The 19,280-nt window shown below is 46.8% G+C and overlaps 3 protein-coding genes across 7 annotated transcripts in view; 2 read left to right on the top strand and 1 right to left on the bottom strand.

Moving 5' to 3' along the window:
- The first annotated feature begins 1,214 nt into the window (after positions 1–1,214).
- On the top strand, positions 1,215–9,180 carry LOC119287553 (B3 domain-containing protein Os06g0194400-like). 2 transcript variants are annotated; one of them, XM_037567117.1, is made up of 5 exons: positions 1,215–1,462; positions 1,568–1,834; positions 1,939–2,160; positions 8,156–8,267; positions 8,910–9,180. In XM_037567117.1, the coding sequence occupies exons 1-4, from the start codon at positions 1,316–1,318 to the stop codon at positions 8,225–8,227; spliced, it is 708 nt and encodes a 235-aa protein (XP_037423014.1). In that variant the 5' UTR covers positions 1,215–1,315; the 3' UTR covers positions 8,228–8,267; positions 8,910–9,180. The 2 variants fall into 2 exon arrangements, with proteins under 2 accessions (XP_037423014.1, XP_037423012.1); XM_037567115.1 differs by lacking the exon at positions 8,156–8,267.
- Positions 9,181–11,449: 2,269 nt separating this feature from the next.
- LOC119287552 lies at positions 11,450–12,243 on the bottom strand. The gene has a single exon (XM_037567114.1). It carries the CDS (start codon positions 12,142–12,144, stop codon positions 11,872–11,874), a length of 273 nt encoding a protein of 90 aa, XP_037423011.1. The 5' UTR covers positions 12,145–12,243; the 3' UTR covers positions 11,450–11,871.
- Positions 12,244–15,832: 3,589 nt separating this feature from the next.
- The window catches only part of LOC119287551 (serine/arginine repetitive matrix protein 1-like), a 6,868-nt gene continuing 3,420 nt past the window's right edge, over positions 15,833–19,280 (top strand). For 2 of the 4 annotated variants that reach the window (XM_037567110.1, XM_037567113.1), the window contains exons 1-6: positions 15,833–15,930; positions 16,017–16,418; positions 16,776–16,889; positions 17,834–17,878; positions 17,962–18,348; positions 18,789–18,902. In XM_037567110.1, the coding sequence (XP_037423007.1) occupies positions 15,889–15,930; positions 16,017–16,418; positions 16,776–16,889; positions 17,834–17,878; positions 17,962–18,348; positions 18,789–18,902 (1,104 nt within the window). In that variant the 5' untranslated portion in view covers positions 15,833–15,888. The remainder of the gene's footprint in view (positions 15,931–16,016; positions 16,419–16,775; positions 16,890–17,833; positions 17,879–17,961; positions 18,349–18,788; positions 18,903–19,280) is intronic. The other 2 variants (XM_037567111.1, XM_037567112.1) reach the window with 2 other exon arrangements.

Below are 19,280 nucleotides of genomic sequence, written 5' to 3'. Positions count from 1 at the left end.
ATCAGTCGGGCCGTGGAGACGTACGACTACATCAACCAAACGCTTCCGTTGTCGATCTACAAGGGTACGTAGATCACACTCTCCCCTCTCGTTACTATGCATCACCATGATCTTGCGTGTGCGTAGAAATTTTTTTGAAATTACTACGTTCCCCAACAAACACATCAAGCCGCCCGACACACATATGCATGGTTGGGCAAAACATTGCAGAAATGTGGCCCGTGCGTGCCCACAGTCCAGCCACCATGGACGTCTTAAAAAACACATCCAGTGCGCAGATTGGATGTGCGCAACCCGCTAAATGAAGGCTTCATTGGGAAGGTGGGTACTCCATCATTTTTTATGGAGCGCCGCTACGCACACGTCACTGTGCAACCGATTGTTGCACGATCCAGTCGATCCAACCGCGCATGTGTATGAAGAAGTGGAACACATCCACAGGATAAAGTATCGTCCAACGGTTGTGAACCAAGTATCGTCGTGGACTAAACATGTATAAATGACATTATCGTATTTGTCTTTTAAAACAATTTTATTTCATATGTTTATATACTAATTTTGTAGATATATAATACATAAAGTCATAGTCAAAATTGTGTGACGAAGATCAGACAAGTCAATCGATGCCTTGTATTTTAGGATGGAGAGAGTATAGCTGGCCAAATGGGCCGGGCCTGGCATGCCGACCCGCAAGCACGTGATGGGCCAGGCCCGACACGCTCTAATCGGGCCGTGCCAGGCACGCGGCCTGCCTTGGGCCATGCCTGGGCCTGAAGGCTGGGCACGCGGGCCGGCACGACACGGCCCATTTATCTTTTTTTTTATCCAGATTTTTTTATATATATAACACATAAAAAACAGCCCAGCGGGCCAAAATCAGCCCAAGAAACTACCTAGCAGGCCATCAGGCTAGTGGGCCAGCGTGCCTGGCGTGCCATCGAGCCGGCCCGTTTGGCTCCTGGGCCGTGCTTGGGCCGGAGGGGGCAGAACGCGGGCCGGCATGGCACGGCCCGACTAATAATCGTGCCATGGCGGGCCGGGCCGTGCCAGGCACGATTAAGATGGGCCGTGCCATGCCGGGCCGGGCCGGCCCGTTTGGCCAGCTATAGGAGAGAGTAGTAATTTGGAGGGGTAAAAAGCAAAGGTGTGGTCGCACGGTCAACAAGAAGTCAAGAAGAGACGAGTCTAGGGCCACGTCACTTTTCCCCATTCTCTCCCTCCTCAGTCCACTTCTCCTCCCAAACAGAGCAAGAGCAGACAATACGGCGGCTGGTAAACACCCAAGAAGAAGAAGAAGAAGAATCGAGAAGGGGAAATGGCGGAATCGAACTCGTACGAGGAGCAGCGCCGGAGGCAGATTGAGGAGAACCGCCGGAAGCTGGAGGAGCTCCGCCTGCACCACCTCTCCGCCGCCGTCCGCGAGGCCGCCGCCAGGCCCAAGCCCAACCCCAAGCCCAGGCCGGTCCGTCAGATCCTCTCCCTTCTTCTTCCTTGCCTCCGGTCGGTCTTCCGTTTCCTTTTCGCCCGTGCCCGTATATATCACTGGTCCGCTCGTCCGGTGTCGCAGAAGCGCAAGGCCCCGGAGCCCGGCGATCTCCGGCGGTCCGGCCGCGTCGCCGGCCTCCCGGAGCAGCCCAACTACCTCGAGGGCGCACTTCAGCGCGACTACCGTGGAGTGTACGAGGCGTATGCCGCTTCGAAAACGCCGACCGCCGAGGAGAGGGCCGGCGCCGTCGCCAAGGCCGAGGAGCTCAAGCGCCGGATCCACCGCATCCGCTGCCCCGCCTTCGTCAGGCCCATGTCCCACGAATGCGCCACCAGATCAATCCTGATGGTAAAGTACTGTAGCAAGGAAACTTGCACTGGATGTGATGTGAGGCAATGTGGTTCTTGGATCGGATTGGATGTTGATTTGGTGGGTTATATGCATCATGACAGCAAATCCCCAAGCACTTCATCGAGTATCTCCCGGCACACGATGAGGCAGCCGTCTTGGTGGACGAGGCGGATGACGAGTTCCACATGATGTACAATGCCCACAGAAAGGGCAAACACTGTCACTACTACCTCGACAAGGGGTGGAGACGGTTTGCTGCCGACCATGACCTTGCCGATGGCGATTGCTTGGTTTTCCACATGACGGAGAGGGTAAAGTTCAAGGTGAGATTCAGCATCTCCTCCATACCACGGATAAAAACGCCCGACTTTTTACTTTAAGGAACTCCACATTCAGTACGAGTGCGTTTATAACTTGTTTTCTAGCAAAAATTTTGCGGAACCGCTGTTTTCCAAATGTGGCCTTATGATTCTAAAACATTCCTGAAAGTTGCTTGGTGGTGTCATACTCAATAATGCGTTTGTCTGTTGAAACATTGGTTTCAAGTTTATATACATGAGAAAAACCTGGTATGTCTACTGAATAACTAGACTACATACTAGAGTCATTGGTATGTCTTAGCTTAAATTATAAAGTGGGTTATATGCCATATCCATAATTGAAAGTTTGAAACTAGCGAGCTGTGTCTACTTATTCATATACGAGAAATTAGGCTTGTTTGGACTGCCAATTAATTCTACACAGAGTTTGCAGGCAACAATGTTATTGCTCAGCATCCCTACAGTATATACCTTCATTCCAACCAGATCTGAAAGGGCCTCTAGGAATTTTATTTCATTCATAGGCCTTCAATTGTCCAGAGTCATATCTTTTTAGATAGTGGAAGTGTTGAACCGGTATGGGCCCTAGCCCATCTGTACCTATCTCTTAGGCCCAAGCCCATGAGAAATGTTGACCTAGAAGAGGAGCTCCTCCTCCTCTGTTCCGTGAGAGCCGCCACACACCAAGAAAGACACAACAGCAGCTGCTCCTGGCACGCTACTCCTCCAAGTTCAACATGGTATCAGACCAGGCTGCAGCGGCAGCGGCGGCGCCGGTGGTGTAGTCCGGTGAGGAGGACCTGCCGGGGGCGAACGGCGGCGAGCTAGGCGCAGCGGCTGCGGCTGGTGGCGGAGTGCAGCGAGGCGGCGCGGCCGGCTCGGGAGAGGAGGTTGCTGTGCGCACGTGCTGCTGGAGCTGCTGCGTGCTGGAGGTGCTGCTGCTGCTGCGTGAGGCAGCGAGAGAGAGATTGAGGGGAAGAGAGAAAAGGAAGGGCAGGTCACGCATCTCACCTGACACGGCAGCAACGCTGTCAGGTCCACTGCGAGAAGCTGCAGTTTGTCTCCAAGTCCCCTTCTGCTCTTGGCTGTTGATTGCTGCGGGTTGGTAAAGGAAGGAGAGGTGACGAACTGCTGCTGGTTGAGAAGAGGAGAAGAGGAGTGCTACTGCTGCTTGCAGGTGCTGAAAGTCCCGCTGTTTTTTGTCTGCTGCTGACTGAAAGGGAAAATGGCGGAGGAAGCACTGGCGGCTGCAATGGACAAGCTTGCGGACATCATGGCCGCGAAGATGGTGGCTGCAGGTGAGAAGGCACCTGCTGATGTGGGCTCGAGCGCTGCGCAGGCAGAGATGGTGCAGAAGATTGAGCTGGCTCCAAACGAGGTGAAGTTAGAAGGTGTAGAAAACTACCTGAGGTGGTTGAGGAGAGGTAAACTCATCCTCAGAACTAAGTCACTGGAAGACTATGCTCTTGGTGAGGTGAAGGAACCAGAAGACAAGAGGGGAGCTTCATGGAAGAAATGGAATGCCACGGACAGTTTCGTGTTGAATTGGCTGCTGAGTTCTCTATCCCCTTCTGTTGCTGCTTCGGTGGAGGACCTCCCTACTGCTGCTGAGGTATGGGCAGCGTTAGCTAGTATGTACTCAGGGAAGGGAAATGTCATGTTGGTCTCCAAAATTGAAGAAACTGTGCATGATCTCACTCAAGGTGATAGGACTGTAATGATGTATGTTGAAGAGCTGAAACATCTTTGGGCTGATTTAGACTATCTTGCACCTATTGTGTTGCCACATGCTGAGTGTGCAGTGATAGCTAGAAAGTGGGTTGAGGATAGGCGTGTCCTCAAGTTTTTGAAGGGGCTGGACTCCATGTTTGAGAATAGAAGGGCTATCTTAATGCAACAAGCTGAGTTGCCGTCACTAAGAGATGCCATTGCTGCTATAGCACAGGAGGAGACTAGATTGAAAGCTGTGGAGCGGTCAAAGGTGGCTTCCAGACCTGCTTATCACATAATGAATAGGCCTGAGACAAGAGACTGCCACAATTGTGGGCTGAAAGGGCATCTCAGTTACCAGTGCACAGCCCCACCGAAGAGAGACAACAAAGGCAGAGGAGGTTACAGAGGCAGCTACAGAGGAGATGGCAGGGAATACTATCGTGGAAGCAACAACAGGGGCAGAAGTGCTCCAAGTAACTATAACTACTACAATCGCTACCAAGGGGAGGCCAGAGCGAATGTATCTGTCATGAGTGAGGGTCAGTCCAGTTCTTCTCATAGTCAAGACATGAGAAATGAGCAGCAGGGTCAAGACAAGAGGAACGAACAGCAAGCAGAGACAGTGTTTGGTGACTTTGCTCATTTTGTGTACTCTGATGAAGGTAATGAAACTGCATCTGTTGCTGTTCATAGGGCTGGTGTAGATTGGGTTTTAGACTCAGGGGCATCGAAACATGTAACCGGCAACGTTAGAGAGTTTGAATGCTATCAACAGTACCCCCAATCGTACAATGGAACTATTCAAACTGCAGATGGTACTGCACAACCTATTAAGGGGGTTGGGGCAGTGCAATGTACTCCAAGTATTAAGTTGGAATCAGTTTTGCATGTTCCAGCTTTCCCAGTTAGTCTAGTGTCATTGAGTGCTTTGATTGATCAGATAGATTGTGACGTAACTCTTAATAAGTACCGCTGTTTGATTCAGGAGATGGGAATTGGGAGGAGGCTTGGGGCAGGAACCAGGCATAGAGGACTATGGTACATGGATCGCCAGGAGGATGTGAAGACTGCTGGCATGGCTCTTGCTGCGACTGCGACAGAGAAGGAAGCATTAGCTATGATCCACCATTGTAGGTTTGGACATGTTTCTTTTGAGAAAATGAAGAAAGCTTTCCCTGATGTAATGAATGGTTTAGATAAAACCAAGTTAAGGTGTGAGGCATGTGAGTATGCTAAACACACTCGGATATCGTATGTGAGTAAGGGGCTCAGGAGTATAGTCCCATTTGTGCTTGTTCATTCAGATGTTTGGACATGTCCATCAACCTCGATAAATGGAATGAAATATTTTGTCACCTTCATTGATTGCAATACTCGCATGACATGGATGTATCTAATGCGACATAAAGATGAGGTGTTTGAGTGTTTCAAGGACTTCTGTGCGTATGTTAAAACTCAATTCAAGGTGCAGGTTCAAATGATAAGGACTGACAATGGGACAGAATATGTCAACAGAAGGCTGGGAGAGTTCCTATCAGACCAAGGTATTCTGCATCAGACATCTTGCCCGGACACTCCTCCCCAAAATGGCGTGGCAGAGCGGAAAAATCGGCATATCCTTGAGGTGGCGCGCTCAATCATGTACACTATGAATGTGCCAAAGTGTCTATGGGGTGAAGCCGTTCTGACTGCAACCTATCTGATCAGTCGCACACCATCCATGATACTGGGTATGAAATCTCCTTGTGAACTCTTATTAGGAGAGAATAAATTTAGTGTGCCACCAAAGGTGTTTGGATGTACTTGTTTTGTCAGGGATCATAGACCTGCTGTGAACAAGCTGGATCCTCGGGCGGTGAAGTGTATCTTTATTGGCTATCCTTCTGGACAGAGAGGGTATAAGTGCTGGAGTCCTTCTGATAGGCGCACTTTCGTGAGCATGGATGTGACATTCTGGGAATCTAATCCTTACTATGGGGAAAAAACTGACTTGAGCTTGTTGTTTGAATGTCTGGACCAGCCTGTGGTTGGTCCAGAGGGGGAGGTGGTGTTGCAACCTCAAGTATCTGAAGCAAGAGGGAGAGAACAAGGAAGATGTCAGGAAGAGGTGATGCAGCAAGCAAGACCGCCAATGGTGGGCACTATACCCGTGTTGCCGTTGTCTAGTGGAGAAGGTGAAACAGAAACGCATCAGCTTCAAGAGCAACCTGAGCAGCAGCAGGGCATAGCACAGAAGCCACTTAAAGTCTACACCCGGCGAGCCAAGGCAAATGAACCCCAGGGGGAGCAAGCAGGAAATGAGAATGTGATGCAGGGGGAGTCACACATAGAACAGGAGGATTCATCCACGGAGATGCCAATTGCGTTGAGGAAGGGAACTAGGGCTGCGGCTGCCAAACCTGTCGAGAGATATGGGTTTGAGCATAATATTGGGAATTATGTGAATTATGATGCTCTGTCGGCATCATATAAAGTGTTCATTGCTTCTCTTCAAGCGATGGTTATTCCTTCAGATTGGAGAAATGCAAAGAAGGACCCTAAGTGGTGTGCTGCTATGCGAGAAGAACTAGAAGCATTGAGAAAACAGAGGACTTGGGAGTTAGCTGAGTTGCCAGCAGGAAAGAAAACAGTGGGCTGCAAATGGGTTTATTCTGTCAAACAGAATCCTGAAGGCAAGATTGAGAGATACAAAGCCAGACTAGTTGCAAGAGGATATAGTCAAACCTATGGGATAGACTATGACGAAACATTTGCTCCAGTAGCAAAAATGAACACTGTGAGGATATTAGTATCATGTGCAGCAAACTTTGGATGGCCTTTGCATCAGTTAGATGTGAAAAATGCTTTCTTGCATGGAGAACTAAAAGAAGAAGTCTATATGGAAGTCCCCCCTGGATTGGACTCATCTAAAACTGAAGGCAAGGTGTGTAGATTGAAAAAGTCTTTGTATGGTCTGAAACAATCACCGAGAGCTTGGTTCGATAGATTCCGAAGGGCTATGTGTGAGATGGGATACAAACAATGAATAAGGATCACACTGTCTTCTACCGGCATCAGAATAGGAAGATTGTCATCCTTGCAGTCTATGTAGATGATATAATCATAACTGGAGATGATGGGACGGAGATAGCAAGGTTAAAGGAGTGTCTTGGAAAGGCATTTGAAGTGAAGGATCTTGGTCAGATGAAGTATTTTCTGGGTATTGAGATTGCAAGATCTGCCAAAGGGATAGCCTTGTCCCAGCGCAAGTACACCTTGGATCTCCTCAGTGATATGGGAATGTTAGAGTGTCGAGCTGCTACTACCCCAATTGACCAAAACCATAAGGTAACAGCACAATTTGGAGATCTAGTGGATAAGGAGAAATACCAAAGACTGGTAGGGCGTTTACTATACTTGTGTCACACAAGGCCAGACATTGCCTATGCTGTGAGCATAGTGAGTAGGTATATGCATGAGCCCAGAAGTGGACATGTGGAGGCAGCACACAGAATTCTGAAGTATTTGAAGGGAACACCAGGAAGAGGACTGTGGTTCGAAGGGAATGGCCACTTGGTAGTTGATGGGTAGATGATCGTCGATCAACATCTGGGTATTGTGTGTTTGTGGGAGGTAACTTAGTTTCATGGAGAAGCAAGAAGCAGCCAATTGTATCAAAATCAACAGCAGAAGCAGAATATAGAGCCATGTCTCAGGGGTTAAGTGAGATGTTGTGGGTGAGAAACCTTCTAAGTGAATTGAAATTGCTAAGAGAAGGACCTTTGAATGTCTGGTGTGACAACAGGTCTGCTATATGCATAGCTAACAACCCAGTGCAACATGACAGAACTAAGCATGTAGAGATTGATCGATTCTTCATCAAAGAGAAGCTTGATGCTGGGATTATAAAGATTGAGTATGTGCACACAGGCCAACAGATAGCAGACTGCTTGACAAAAGGTTTGGCAGCAAAGGAATGCAACCTAGCTTGCGACAAGATGGGAATGATAGATATCTACCACCCATCTTGAGGGGGAGTGTTGAACCGGTATGGGCCCTAGCCCATCTGTACCTATCTCTTAGGCCCAAGCCCATGAGAAATGTTGACCTAGAAGAGGAGCTCCTCCTCCTCTGTTCCGTGAGAGCCGCCACACACCAAGAAAGACACAACAGCAGCTGCTCCTGGTACGCTACTCCTCCAAGTTCAACAGGAAGGGATTCTTTTAATGCCTAATCGTCAGGAGGCTGTTTTATCTCACTGCCAAGTGCATATCGTGCAACCTCATTAGTTATGTAAATGATGCAGGTCTACATTTTTAGAGCAAACCCAGACTATGAAAGCGACCAAACTTCCGATGACTCTGATGATGAAGAGTAATAAAGATGTGTGCTTCCAATACAATGTTTGATCGGAGCAGGTACTTTGTTCTTACCATTAATTGTTTCCTATAGGTTAAATTTCTTTCCATCGTTTGCCTAGGTTGAAGTGTACTTGAATTAAATATTTCTTTATCTTTTGCTGAGGCATTGATTTCATAATTGGCCAAGCTCAGTTCGCGAATAAAAAAAACACAAGCCCACTTGCTTATGAGTTATGGCCAAACATGACTGTGTGTCCTGCACTGGAGCTAGATGTTCTGACAAAACACACTGGTCGTTTCTCCCATTTCCCTATTGGTTTGAGATTTCGAGCTTGACAAGTGAAACTGCAACCTTATTTTGTTGCTTACTTATGCTAGCCGTGAAAATACACGGGGAACTGCAGTTTATGTACGAACTTTGAGAATTCTCATCGGTGGCCAAACGCCCAAACTAACCAATTGACATATTGGATGTGCGCGTAGAAAGTAAAAACTGCCGGGATAGTGTTTCTTGATTCGTAGGAGCAGGTTGTCTTAGACCCGATGGACCATGCAAAAGTTCTGCCTGTCTTGCCTCGGTCGGTCCCCTTAGACTCACTTGATCAGCAGTTCTGTAGTAATACCAATTAAAATTCTCTTGTATACGGTTCTGATCTATCCTTATAGATGTTAATATGTCAAATATGTCTTTTGTTGCAGTTTGTAGGAGAAGCACGCTCTCCGCTGATGTTGGAATCGGCTACCGCGATTTCGTGCTGGTTGCGTGTAGAGTTGCAATCTCAGACCCTGCCATTGTAGCAGACCTGCATTATAACATAGGTTTGATAGGAGTAGCAGGTAACAGCGCGTGGTGCGGACCTTGTATTGGTTGAATTATATGATTGTAGTCTGACGATGATCTCGAGCGCATTTTTTCGTGGCTGTTCCTGTTTGTTTTTGGCTACTAAAATGATCATCCTCTTGATCTTGAGTTCTTGGACACGGACCCCCTGGATAGTGATCATCCTCTTGACCTTGAGTTCTTGAGCGTGTGGATGAGGGCTGCAGGGCGCTTTTCTGGGCTGGTTCTGACGATATTCATGGTGGGAAATGTCCGGTGGCTCGGCAGAAATTCTGCAGGGCAAAGTGTCTTGGTGGCTTGGGAGTAATCGACTTGAACTTGCAGAGTCTGGCATTCCAACTGCAATGGGCTTGGCTGAAGCGCATAGATCTGGCTGCTAGACCTTGGCAAGGGTGGGTTGCCCATGCCCTCGGATCTGAAGGTGGAGGCCTTTTTCTGCAGTTTGGTTCATTGGAAGTTGGGTTCTGGCGACAATGTCCTCTTCTGAAATGATCGCCGGATCAATAGGACATGCGCCGACGATATTGCTCCAATCGTCACGGCTCAGGTCAATGCTAGTACAGGAGTCCGGTTAGGGAGGCGGCACATTCGCATTTCTGGATGTGCCAAATGAGCTCCCTACCAAGGGCTTGGTGCACTTCATTCAGTTATGGGATTCAGGCGATTCCTAGGATGAAGGATGTGGCGCTCTGGAAGTGGAGCAGCACTGCTACTTGCCTATTCATTCGCCTCTGCTTGCTTACCAGATGCTCAACGAGGGGGCCATCAAATATTCAAATTTGCTTGTGCCAAGGCTATTTGGAAATCTTGGGCGCCTCTTATAAACTGTAAAAAAATTACTTGGCTTGCACTTCACTATCGTCTATGGACCTCTGATTGTCGGCTGAGAAGAGGGCTGCAGGAACATCCATCCTTGTTCATGCTTCCTGTGCGACCAAGAGGAGGACACCACTGACCATATTTTGATGCAATGTGTTCGTGCTAGGAAGGCGTGGCTTGATGTTTGCAGGCTACACAGCTGGATAGTTCTCTGGTTCCTAGGATGACTGATAATCTACGTACGCGCAAGAGGATCCATAAACATTACCGCTGTTTTAAGAAGTTGCAACATTGTTCAGAAGTTTTCTAGCATATCATTTCAGCTTAACTTGGGACTGAATAGGTGATAGTGTCCTGAAAAAAGAAAGGAAAGGGGATAGGCGACAGAGAAGGTACACTAAAATTTTGGGCTCTTGGAACTAGCTAGGGGTAGAAGTTGAACTATCGTTTTCAGTCAAGAAATCAAGATAAGTGTAGCTGCGCTGCCATTTGATTTTTTGCTCTCTTTTTCCAGTTCAGTGCGCAGTTGGTGGGCAACTGTATGATCAAGAGACCCTGACATGTTCTCAAACTTACTCAACTTGCTCTGTAAAAAGTTTGACTAGCTAGTATCATCTCAAAACCCATAAAAGCAGAGTTCTTTCTTTGTGTGTGAAAACCCATAGCATCGGAAGCGAATCACAGTCGATTTTCTTCCTTTTCGTTACCCTCCTTCGACGAAGGGGTTGAAGGAGGGTAACAAATATGTGCTCAACCTAGGATCTCTGATCCGGTTCTGCCTTGTGAGGGAGCATAGGAGACATCTGGAAGGAAAGCATGACCCCTACAAGTCCAGTTTCTGGGGGATGTCGCCACAAGCTAGACAACAAACTCGATGTACATATGGTGTCTTAATCAAAGCCTATCATGCACCTTGGTTATATATGTTTCTCTTTTTTTAATTTGTTGTTGCAAATATCAGTGCCAATTTCTCCGTGGATTTCTGAAGATAAGATACGGTGTCGTGGAAAGCGAGCGAGGCGATTGGCCCACCCAGGTTTGGCCTGTCCTTGCAAGTGGGAGGCTTTTTTTCCACTTTCCTGTCTGGAATAGGATTCTCAGTCCACTAGTTTTCTTACAGGAATCGAATTCAAAGTCTCCTTCCTTTTTCTTATTTGTTTACTTGTGAATTATTGCCTCTAAAATACCATGATCAGAGAGAAAGAAGGCCATGAACTTCTCAGATCATTAGTCTTTGATGAGCACGTTTCAACAACCTTCTCCAGACGAGGAGACATGGAAAAGATGCTCATGTCATGGTCTCACACAACAAGCATATGACAAAGAGTACCCTCCCTTGTGATCTGGACCCTGAAGAAAAGCATGATGAACTCCAGGATCCAGGCTGGTTCCCAACAACCTTTTCCAGATCAAAAGGACAAGACAAGGAAGAAAGATCATCCCATAGTCCACACCAGCACATACTAGAATTAAGAACCATGGCTGGTTCTTCCTCTGCATATTGCAGGAATTAACACCATGGTTTTGGATGCAAAGAAGAAACCAACAGGGCAAGGAACAACCGAAGAGACATGCCATGGAAAGGAGGAACAGTTCTTTTTACTAGCTCATAGTCTCATACACACATAGCTTTTCACAGGCTCTTGGTACAGAATTTCTGGAGAGAAACGAAAAACAGGTTCATGGCTACAACAAAGCTGCAGCTCTTGCGCCCATCAACGCCGTTATGCACGAACCCGTCAGGGCGAGATCTCCCCATGCATGCATGCATGCATGCATCTCTCCCAAGAGAAACATGAATGAACAAATAACTCAAGCACCACATCTTCTTCTTCTCCCGATCTAGTCCCAGTTTTTAATTGGTCCTTGATGAGTTCATGTTCAGTTCATGGTCCATACGGCCACATATATATATGTACGTAGTAGTCCATATTTTTGTTGAGGTGCAGTTGCAGATCCGGCCAAGGCATGGCCGTGCGCGCGTGCACTTGCTTTTTCCGTTTATGTGTGGCCCCAGGGGGCCAAGAACATGACCCTCCTGATGGGGTCCTCGGCGGCGGCCAAGCCCCGGCAGTCGGCGCCGTGGGCCGGCTGCGCCACCGGCTCGGCGGTCACAGCCGAGGAGTCCGCCGGCGGCCTCGCGGCGCCGTGGCCGCCGGTGCCCGTGGTGCCCGCGGCGGGTGTCCACCGGAGCTTGTCACGAAGGGCCTGCTTGACCTCGTGAGCCCAGGAGGCGCCGGCGGCGGCCTCCCCGGTGAAGTGAGGGGGCTTCATGGCAGAAAGATGAGGACTGGAGGAGGAAGGCTCGCTGCTTGTGCGTGTGCAGGCCGGGAGGAAGAGGGAGAGCGGTGGTAGATTTCTCTCCACAAGGCTTCGCCCAGGGGTGGCATTTATAGGCGGAGAAGAGGCGCCACTCCACTCGCTAAGCTAGAAAAAGAAGAAGATGCAAATTCGAACCCTAATAGCTACACGCACTATGTATATTGTGTATGGGAAGCTTTGATTTGGTGTTGTTTGTGATTGTTAATTAGGGCTTAAGTAGCTGTCAGCGGGGGCGTTGTTAATTAACCAAGGTGAAGGTGGTTGCCCGATTGCTCTTGGCGGCCTCTTGACAAATGGATATTTTTTCTTCGTCCTGGCAAGTGGATATTTTCTTGTGGTGCTTTATAAAAAAGGTTAAAATATGTTGTTCGTTGGGTCCCACCGTGTCTCCCACTAGATATAGTCTCCATGATTATGATATTGCCATGTCCTTTTAGTTCATTTTTTTCCCTAGTAATCCAAAGTTGCATCTCATACACCAGCAATACCCTCATCCCTACGAACTCACGCACACACATGTTATATTTATAAGAACCTTTCAGATCTTGAAATTAACAAAATCGCCACCGACGCATTTATAGTTGACGGAAACATCTTCCCTCATTGAACACATAACACCGGAAGGCCTAAAATAAATGCAAAAAAATATGAGCACTAATATCAGGTCTGAAACTTGAACTCTTAGTCCTAGTAATTCTTTCTGAGTTGATAAGAAGAAAGATAAATCTGGCTCTCACAATTGCGTGAAAGTTCCATTGACACAGACACAAAACGACATGAACATAAAACATTTTTCCTAAAACAATATCTGAATTTTCTGTTTTTGTTTTGCTTTTTTTAAAGCTTGTAATCTTATTAAAGTCCCAGTCTTGTCCGTCACAAAGCTGCTTCTTTTCAATTTCTTCTTATTGTGACGACCTCCGACTGAGTTGCCGAGAAACATACACAAATGAAAGAAGAAGGTGAATGCTCGCTTCAAAAAAAAATGAAAAAGGTGAAGAGAGTAAACTTTTTTTGTGGTTTCTTTTCCTCTCCATGGTAATTTATTTTTTCTATAAACATCTCTTCATTATTAGCTCAAAATGCTCAAAATTTAGATGTTCAGCACCCTCCAACATTTTACCTCTTCTATTGGGCCTCCTTTACTAAGATTCCTGGCTCCGTCCCTGTTCGGAGGCGATGTTCTCATCTTGGAATGATATTCCGGGTTGAATTATCAGGGTAGAGAGCGGCGATTTGGTGCCCGATCTGAGCCTGGGCATGAATAGTACCGCGATCTAAAATAGAAAGAAAGTTTAGAAAAATTCAATTTCTTTTGTGGTGCAAGATGTTTCTGTACGTGAACTCTGTGCAAAATTTTGTGAAGTTTGGACATTCGAGGGGCTCGTGGCAAAAAAAACAATTTTCGGATGTCCGAGAAACTTTTGAAAATCGCACTGTCCACGCCTGATTTTGTCTTCTTTGCTATGAGCTCCTCGAATGTCCAAACTTCATAAAATTTTGCACGGAGTTTACGCACAAAAACATCTTGCACCACAAAAAAAATTGAATTTTTTTGAGCTTTCTATTTTAAATTGAGCTACTGCTCACCGGACTCATGTGAGCCCGGGCTCCGGGTTGAATTATCGGGGTATAGAGCAATGGGTGCAATTATTTGACGCCCGTCGTGCTGTCCACCATGCATGCAGGTGCGTGCCAGCTGCCTGCCTACCTGCTACGTATTATTCCATTTTTTTAGCTGCCTACCTGCTATTATTCGAAAGCTTATAAAACTGAAAAATTCCTATGTGCAACAGCTTGCCCCTATGGACGATGGTGGCCATCGCTCTTGTTAGAATAAATCCTCTCGTGGTTGGGCCCTCCACCTGGCCAATATTCCAAAAACTGGTGGGACCCGCCGGTCACTCTCACTCAGCCATGATGCATTGTTTATCTCATTGAATCATTAAAAAATGCAAGGTATATTATGTGAATCTTCTATGACATGTACATATATTTTTCACGAGGAAAAGGGAATATATTGAGCACCTATCACATCACTGAGCCCTGCCAACAGGCGGTTTGGCTTTGCCACACCGGATGTATGATATTTGTTTGCTATTCCTCAAGCAAATGGAACTTCACGCAAATTACATTCTTTATTTCGGACAATCTGGCTCGCACAATTGCGTGATGTTCCTTTGCGTGATGTATGCTTACGAGAGTATGTTGTCGATTCAGATAAATAGACATTTCTAGTAACACTGTTCATAAATTGCATTATTTTTACCACAAATAAAATTCTTCCATACAAAAAAAACCTAGGCATACCCCCCCCCCCTCCCTTTTTATGAGAGAACTTCCAAACTATTAATTGTCAATCATGATAGTACAACAAATCCAGAAATAATAAAAATTTACATTTAGATCCATAGACTACCTAGCGTCAACTATAAGCACTGAAACGAGCCGAAAGCGCGCTGATTATACATTAAATAATGGTCACTAAAGAAAGTACATTATACATGTATCATAATCGACAATATGTATTGCTTTCATATTTCCATGGAGATTTTAGTGTATAATTTTATTTCCATTATCATTTAAATAAAAACATGTGTTATGTATATGTAGGTTGATATCAATGAAATGTCACATCAAACAGTACATGTTGGGGAGGCATGTTGCACCATCAATAAACAAAGATGAACCGAAAGACCACCAAAAGCACAAAGTTCGTCACAACACATCTGCAACACATCGTTCTAATTTTTCATGGCAGAGTTACCAGTCAAAGTTTGTGTTTAGTTGCACTTGTTGATTGTGGACACCCTGAGTTGTGTCGTGGGGCTCACTTACACATGCAAGTACGGTGCGTTAGGCTGCCTGCAAAGTTTCGGTATTGTGATCTCTCGCGGACACGCCACATCTACGAGTGTCTTTCATGGCGATGGTGCTTCTGTCTGCAAGCTATACATGCCTTGTCCGGGTGTTCGTTTTTTCTCTCCTTTTTTTTTGAGAAATCGTTTTTTCTCTTCTTTGTTTAATTTTGCTTCCAAGATTCTTAGCCCGGTTTCCCTTATAAACAGGGTCACCTTGTTCAGGTTTTTTTAGACAACCTCGCATGCTTTATTCATCGTCCATAATGTTTACAGGAAGGAAATCAAGGTCTCCTGGCTGCCCTAACCACACATGACGGCCAAAACCTAAAGACAAAGCATATCTAGCGAGATTGTGAGCCTCGAAATTCGAGCTCCTAAACTCATCAACTACTTTACATGAAATAAAAGAGTTTGCACGAAGTATTATCTCATGCACAATAGCTCCATATCCAGCCGCTGAGTTCTTCTGGACATCTTCAACCACCCTCTTGCAGTCTGATGCAATTTGAATTAAATTCTCATATAGATCCTCAGCCAGAGCTTGACCTTCCCTTACTGCTATTGCCTCAAGTGTGCACAATAGTTCAGGTTTTTGATCGGGTCTTTTTTTTAATATAAACCGGATGAGCCAAAACTGGTTCAGCCATGTCGAGAGCCCATGGATCGGGGAGCCCGGCCCATGGACGGAGAGAGAAGTAGGCTGGCAGAGGAGCCCGGCCCGGTATCTCTGCTATCGCGCGGGCCTGACGAGGGCCTTGTTGTGGGCTACCCATGTCGTCTCCCGTGCCGTCGTCGTCCTTGCCTCGCCGTCGTCCTCCGGCGAATCGCTGCGGCCATGGCGGCCCCCCCGCCGCTTGTGCCGACTCCGCCCGCGAGCGTACGCTCTCCTCCTCCTGCTCCTCTCTGGCGCCGCCTCTGCTTCTCCCCGCCGCCCGCTCACCAGTTTCTCTTCTCTTGCTCCAGCTCAATCTGCGGGGCGCAGACGCCGCCGCCGGACCCCGCGCGCCCAAGCTCCACCGCCCCCTGGAGCCTCCGCGTCCGGCCGCGCAGGGGGGCCTCCACAGGCATGCCTCCCAGTCCCTCTATTCCGCCAGCAGGCGCCAGGAGCTGAATCCGCCGCCGAGCAGTCGAAACCGGTCACAGGCGCCACCGTCTAAAGTTGTGCCTCGATCAAGGTCGCCGCCGTCCACACCGATCACTGAGCGCCTGGCGGAGCCGCAGTGCGCCAAGCGGCCACGCCGAGGCGAGCCGGACGCGGCCGAGGCTGCCGTGGATGGTCGGGATGAAGGGGAGAAGGCGGTGTCAATGTTGTCGTCGGCCGACGGGTCGTCCGTGGAGAATCGGCCGAGCCGCAGCCACTGCAAGGTGCTGCCTTACTTCAAATTTTAGAATTTTTAGAGCTCTTGGGAGATTTGCCTTGTGGATCTATTTTGTGATGTTTCAGTGGCTCACCAACCTATACGATATGCTCTTGCTAATGTTCTTGGTAATTTATTTCATTTAGGCATCTTGCCATCACCAATTTGATTTCGTTTGATAGCGCTAAGGGGATTGTAGATTTTCTATTCATAACGAGTTAGACAGAAATTGGCGCATGAACATCACTCATCAACTTGATTTTAGACCGAAATGGCGTATTTGATTTTAGTGTGCTTTTTTGTAAGTGGTGCACGCCCGTAGGTGCTCTCACTAATAATTTCATGGCTTCATTGCATTTTGCAGCAGCCAGAAACTTCATCAGCTGCAGTGGAGCAGAGACCTGATCCTGCAATCCCGGGGGATGAGCAGAAGTTGGGTAGTGAGAAGATGGATGCAAAGGCCCGGACTGATCACAAGGTGATAAACATATCCTGCTGTGGGTGCATATTTTGAATTGCCCTGATGTCAATCAGAAATGAAAATAAATTTACCAAATAGATGAATTCTGTGTGTTACTGAAAATTCAACTGTGGCGCTGCTCTTTACTTCATTTTTGGAGCGTTAGGAACTATCTATGCTAGGTGGTTGGAACCCCATTACCAATCATTTTTATACTGTTAAGAGTTGACATCAAAATCTCTTGCTGAGGCTACGTGGTTGAGATTAAAACCCTTTCTTAAATAAATTCCCACTATACAACTACGGATCAACTTATTTACTAGGAGCTTAGGAAGACCGACAATGATGCTTACTGAGAAACATATTACTCTCTCCGTTCCTAAATATAAGTCTTTTTAAACATTTCAATATGGACTACATACGGAGCAAAATGAGTGAATCTACACTCCGAAATATCTCTATATACATACGAATGTAGTCTATATTGAAATCTTTAAAAAGACTTATGTTTAGGAACGAAGGGAGCATATGTTTGTAGAACAAATACCCAAGTGAAAGCATTTAACAAAATGGGTGTACACTATCATATAGGTTTATCAGAGTTAATGTGTCCTTTTATTTATTTTTTCGATTTTTGCGCTGTTGCCCTTCCACGTTTACTGCTATGTATTCTTGCAACATGGACAAATTGGAGGTATTGATTCACTGTTTTGGATTTTCTTTTCGATGCCTGTTTAGGGGCTTGATCCTTCTCATGCTACTTTTCTCCCATCCAGACATTGTATGTGAATAGCTCCACATCCATTCCATTCAGATTCAGTACTTTATCAAACAAAACCACACCATCCTCAGCATGTTCTATTAAAAAATGCAACCAAAATTCAAGTATCGAGATGAAATTCAATGACACTTCGTACAGTTGTCACAGTTGTTTTACCTGTCTATGTCGTGTTATTCATCAGGAGGGTCCATCCAGAAGTGCTCGTCGCAAAAAGATGAAAAGACAGGTACGGGCAGAATCTAAAATGGAACCGAGGGAGGTATGCAATTCTCCTGATCCCCTCTGACACCACCTCTTCCCTTGCTCCAGCTCAAGCTGCAGGGCGCAGACGCCGCCGTTGAATCCTGTGCGTCCAAGCTGCATGGCTCCCTGGAGCCGCCGCAGCTGGCCGGGAGCCTCCACCGGCATGTGTCTCTGTGTTCTACCAGCAGGCGCCAGGAACCGAGTCCGCCGCCACGCAGCAGGCGCCGAGCAGAGAAGTCGCCGCCGCCGAAGTCCAAAATTAGGCCTCGAGCAAGGTCGCCGCCGATCACTCAGCTCCTAGCGGAGCAGCAGCACACCAAGCGGCCACGCCAAGGCGAGGCGGACACAGCCGTGGAAGGTAAGGAGGAAGGGGAGAAGGCGGTGTCAATGTTGTCGTCAGTCGATGGGCCGTCCTTGGAGAATCGGCCAAGCTACAGCAACTGCAACTGCGAGGTGCTGCTTTACTTCAAATTTTAGAATTTTTAGAGCTCTTGGGAGAATTACCCTGGGGATCTATTTGTTATGTTTCAGTGGTTCACCAATCTATACGACATGCTCTTGCTAATTTTTTGGTACTCTCTCCGATCCATATTAATTGTCTCTGGTGAGGGAGTAATATATTTCATTTTAGGCATATTGTTATCACCAATTTGATTTAGTTTGCTAGCACTAAGGGAATTGGATACTATCTATTCATAACGAGTTAGACCGAAATTGGTGCATGCACATCCTTCATCAACTTGACTTTTTGTTTGCTAGCGCTAAGAGGTGCTTTGTTGTAAGTGGTACCGTAGCAATGTGTAGTGCACGCGCATAAGTGTTCTCACTTTTCACCGCTGCGGGAAACTAATAACTTTACCTACTTTTTTTCATGGCTTCATTGCATTTTGCAGCAGCCAGAAACTTTATCAGCTGCAGTGGAGGAGAGACCTGATCCTGCAATCCCCGGGGATGAGCAGAAGTTGGATAGTGGGAGGAGGGATGCAAAGACCCAGACTGATCACAAGGTGATAAAGATCTCCTACTGTGTATGGGTGCATATTTTGAAATTGCCGTGATGTCAATCTGACATGAAAATAGGGGGCAATAATTAAATTTACCAAATAGATGAATTCTGTGTGTTACTGAAAATTCATCTGCGGCGCTGCTCTTTACTTCATTTTTGGAATGGTGGGAACTATCTATGCTACGTGGTTAGAACTTAGAACCTCATTACCAATCATTTTGATACTGTTGACAGTTGAGACTAAAACACTTTCTTAAACAAATTTCACTAGACCACTACAGACCAACTTATTAACTAGGAGCTTAGGAAGACTGAAAATGATGTTTACTGAGAAACGTATTGCATGTTTGTAGAACAAATACCCAAGTGAAAGGTTCTC

This window comes from Triticum dicoccoides, chromosome 4A (genome assembly GCF_002162155.2).
Source record: "Triticum dicoccoides isolate Atlit2015 ecotype Zavitan chromosome 4A, WEW_v2.0, whole genome shotgun sequence".
Lineage (NCBI taxonomy): Eukaryota > Viridiplantae > Streptophyta > Magnoliopsida > Poales > Poaceae > Triticum > Triticum dicoccoides.
This window is presented reverse-complemented; position numbering and strand designations above follow the sequence as displayed.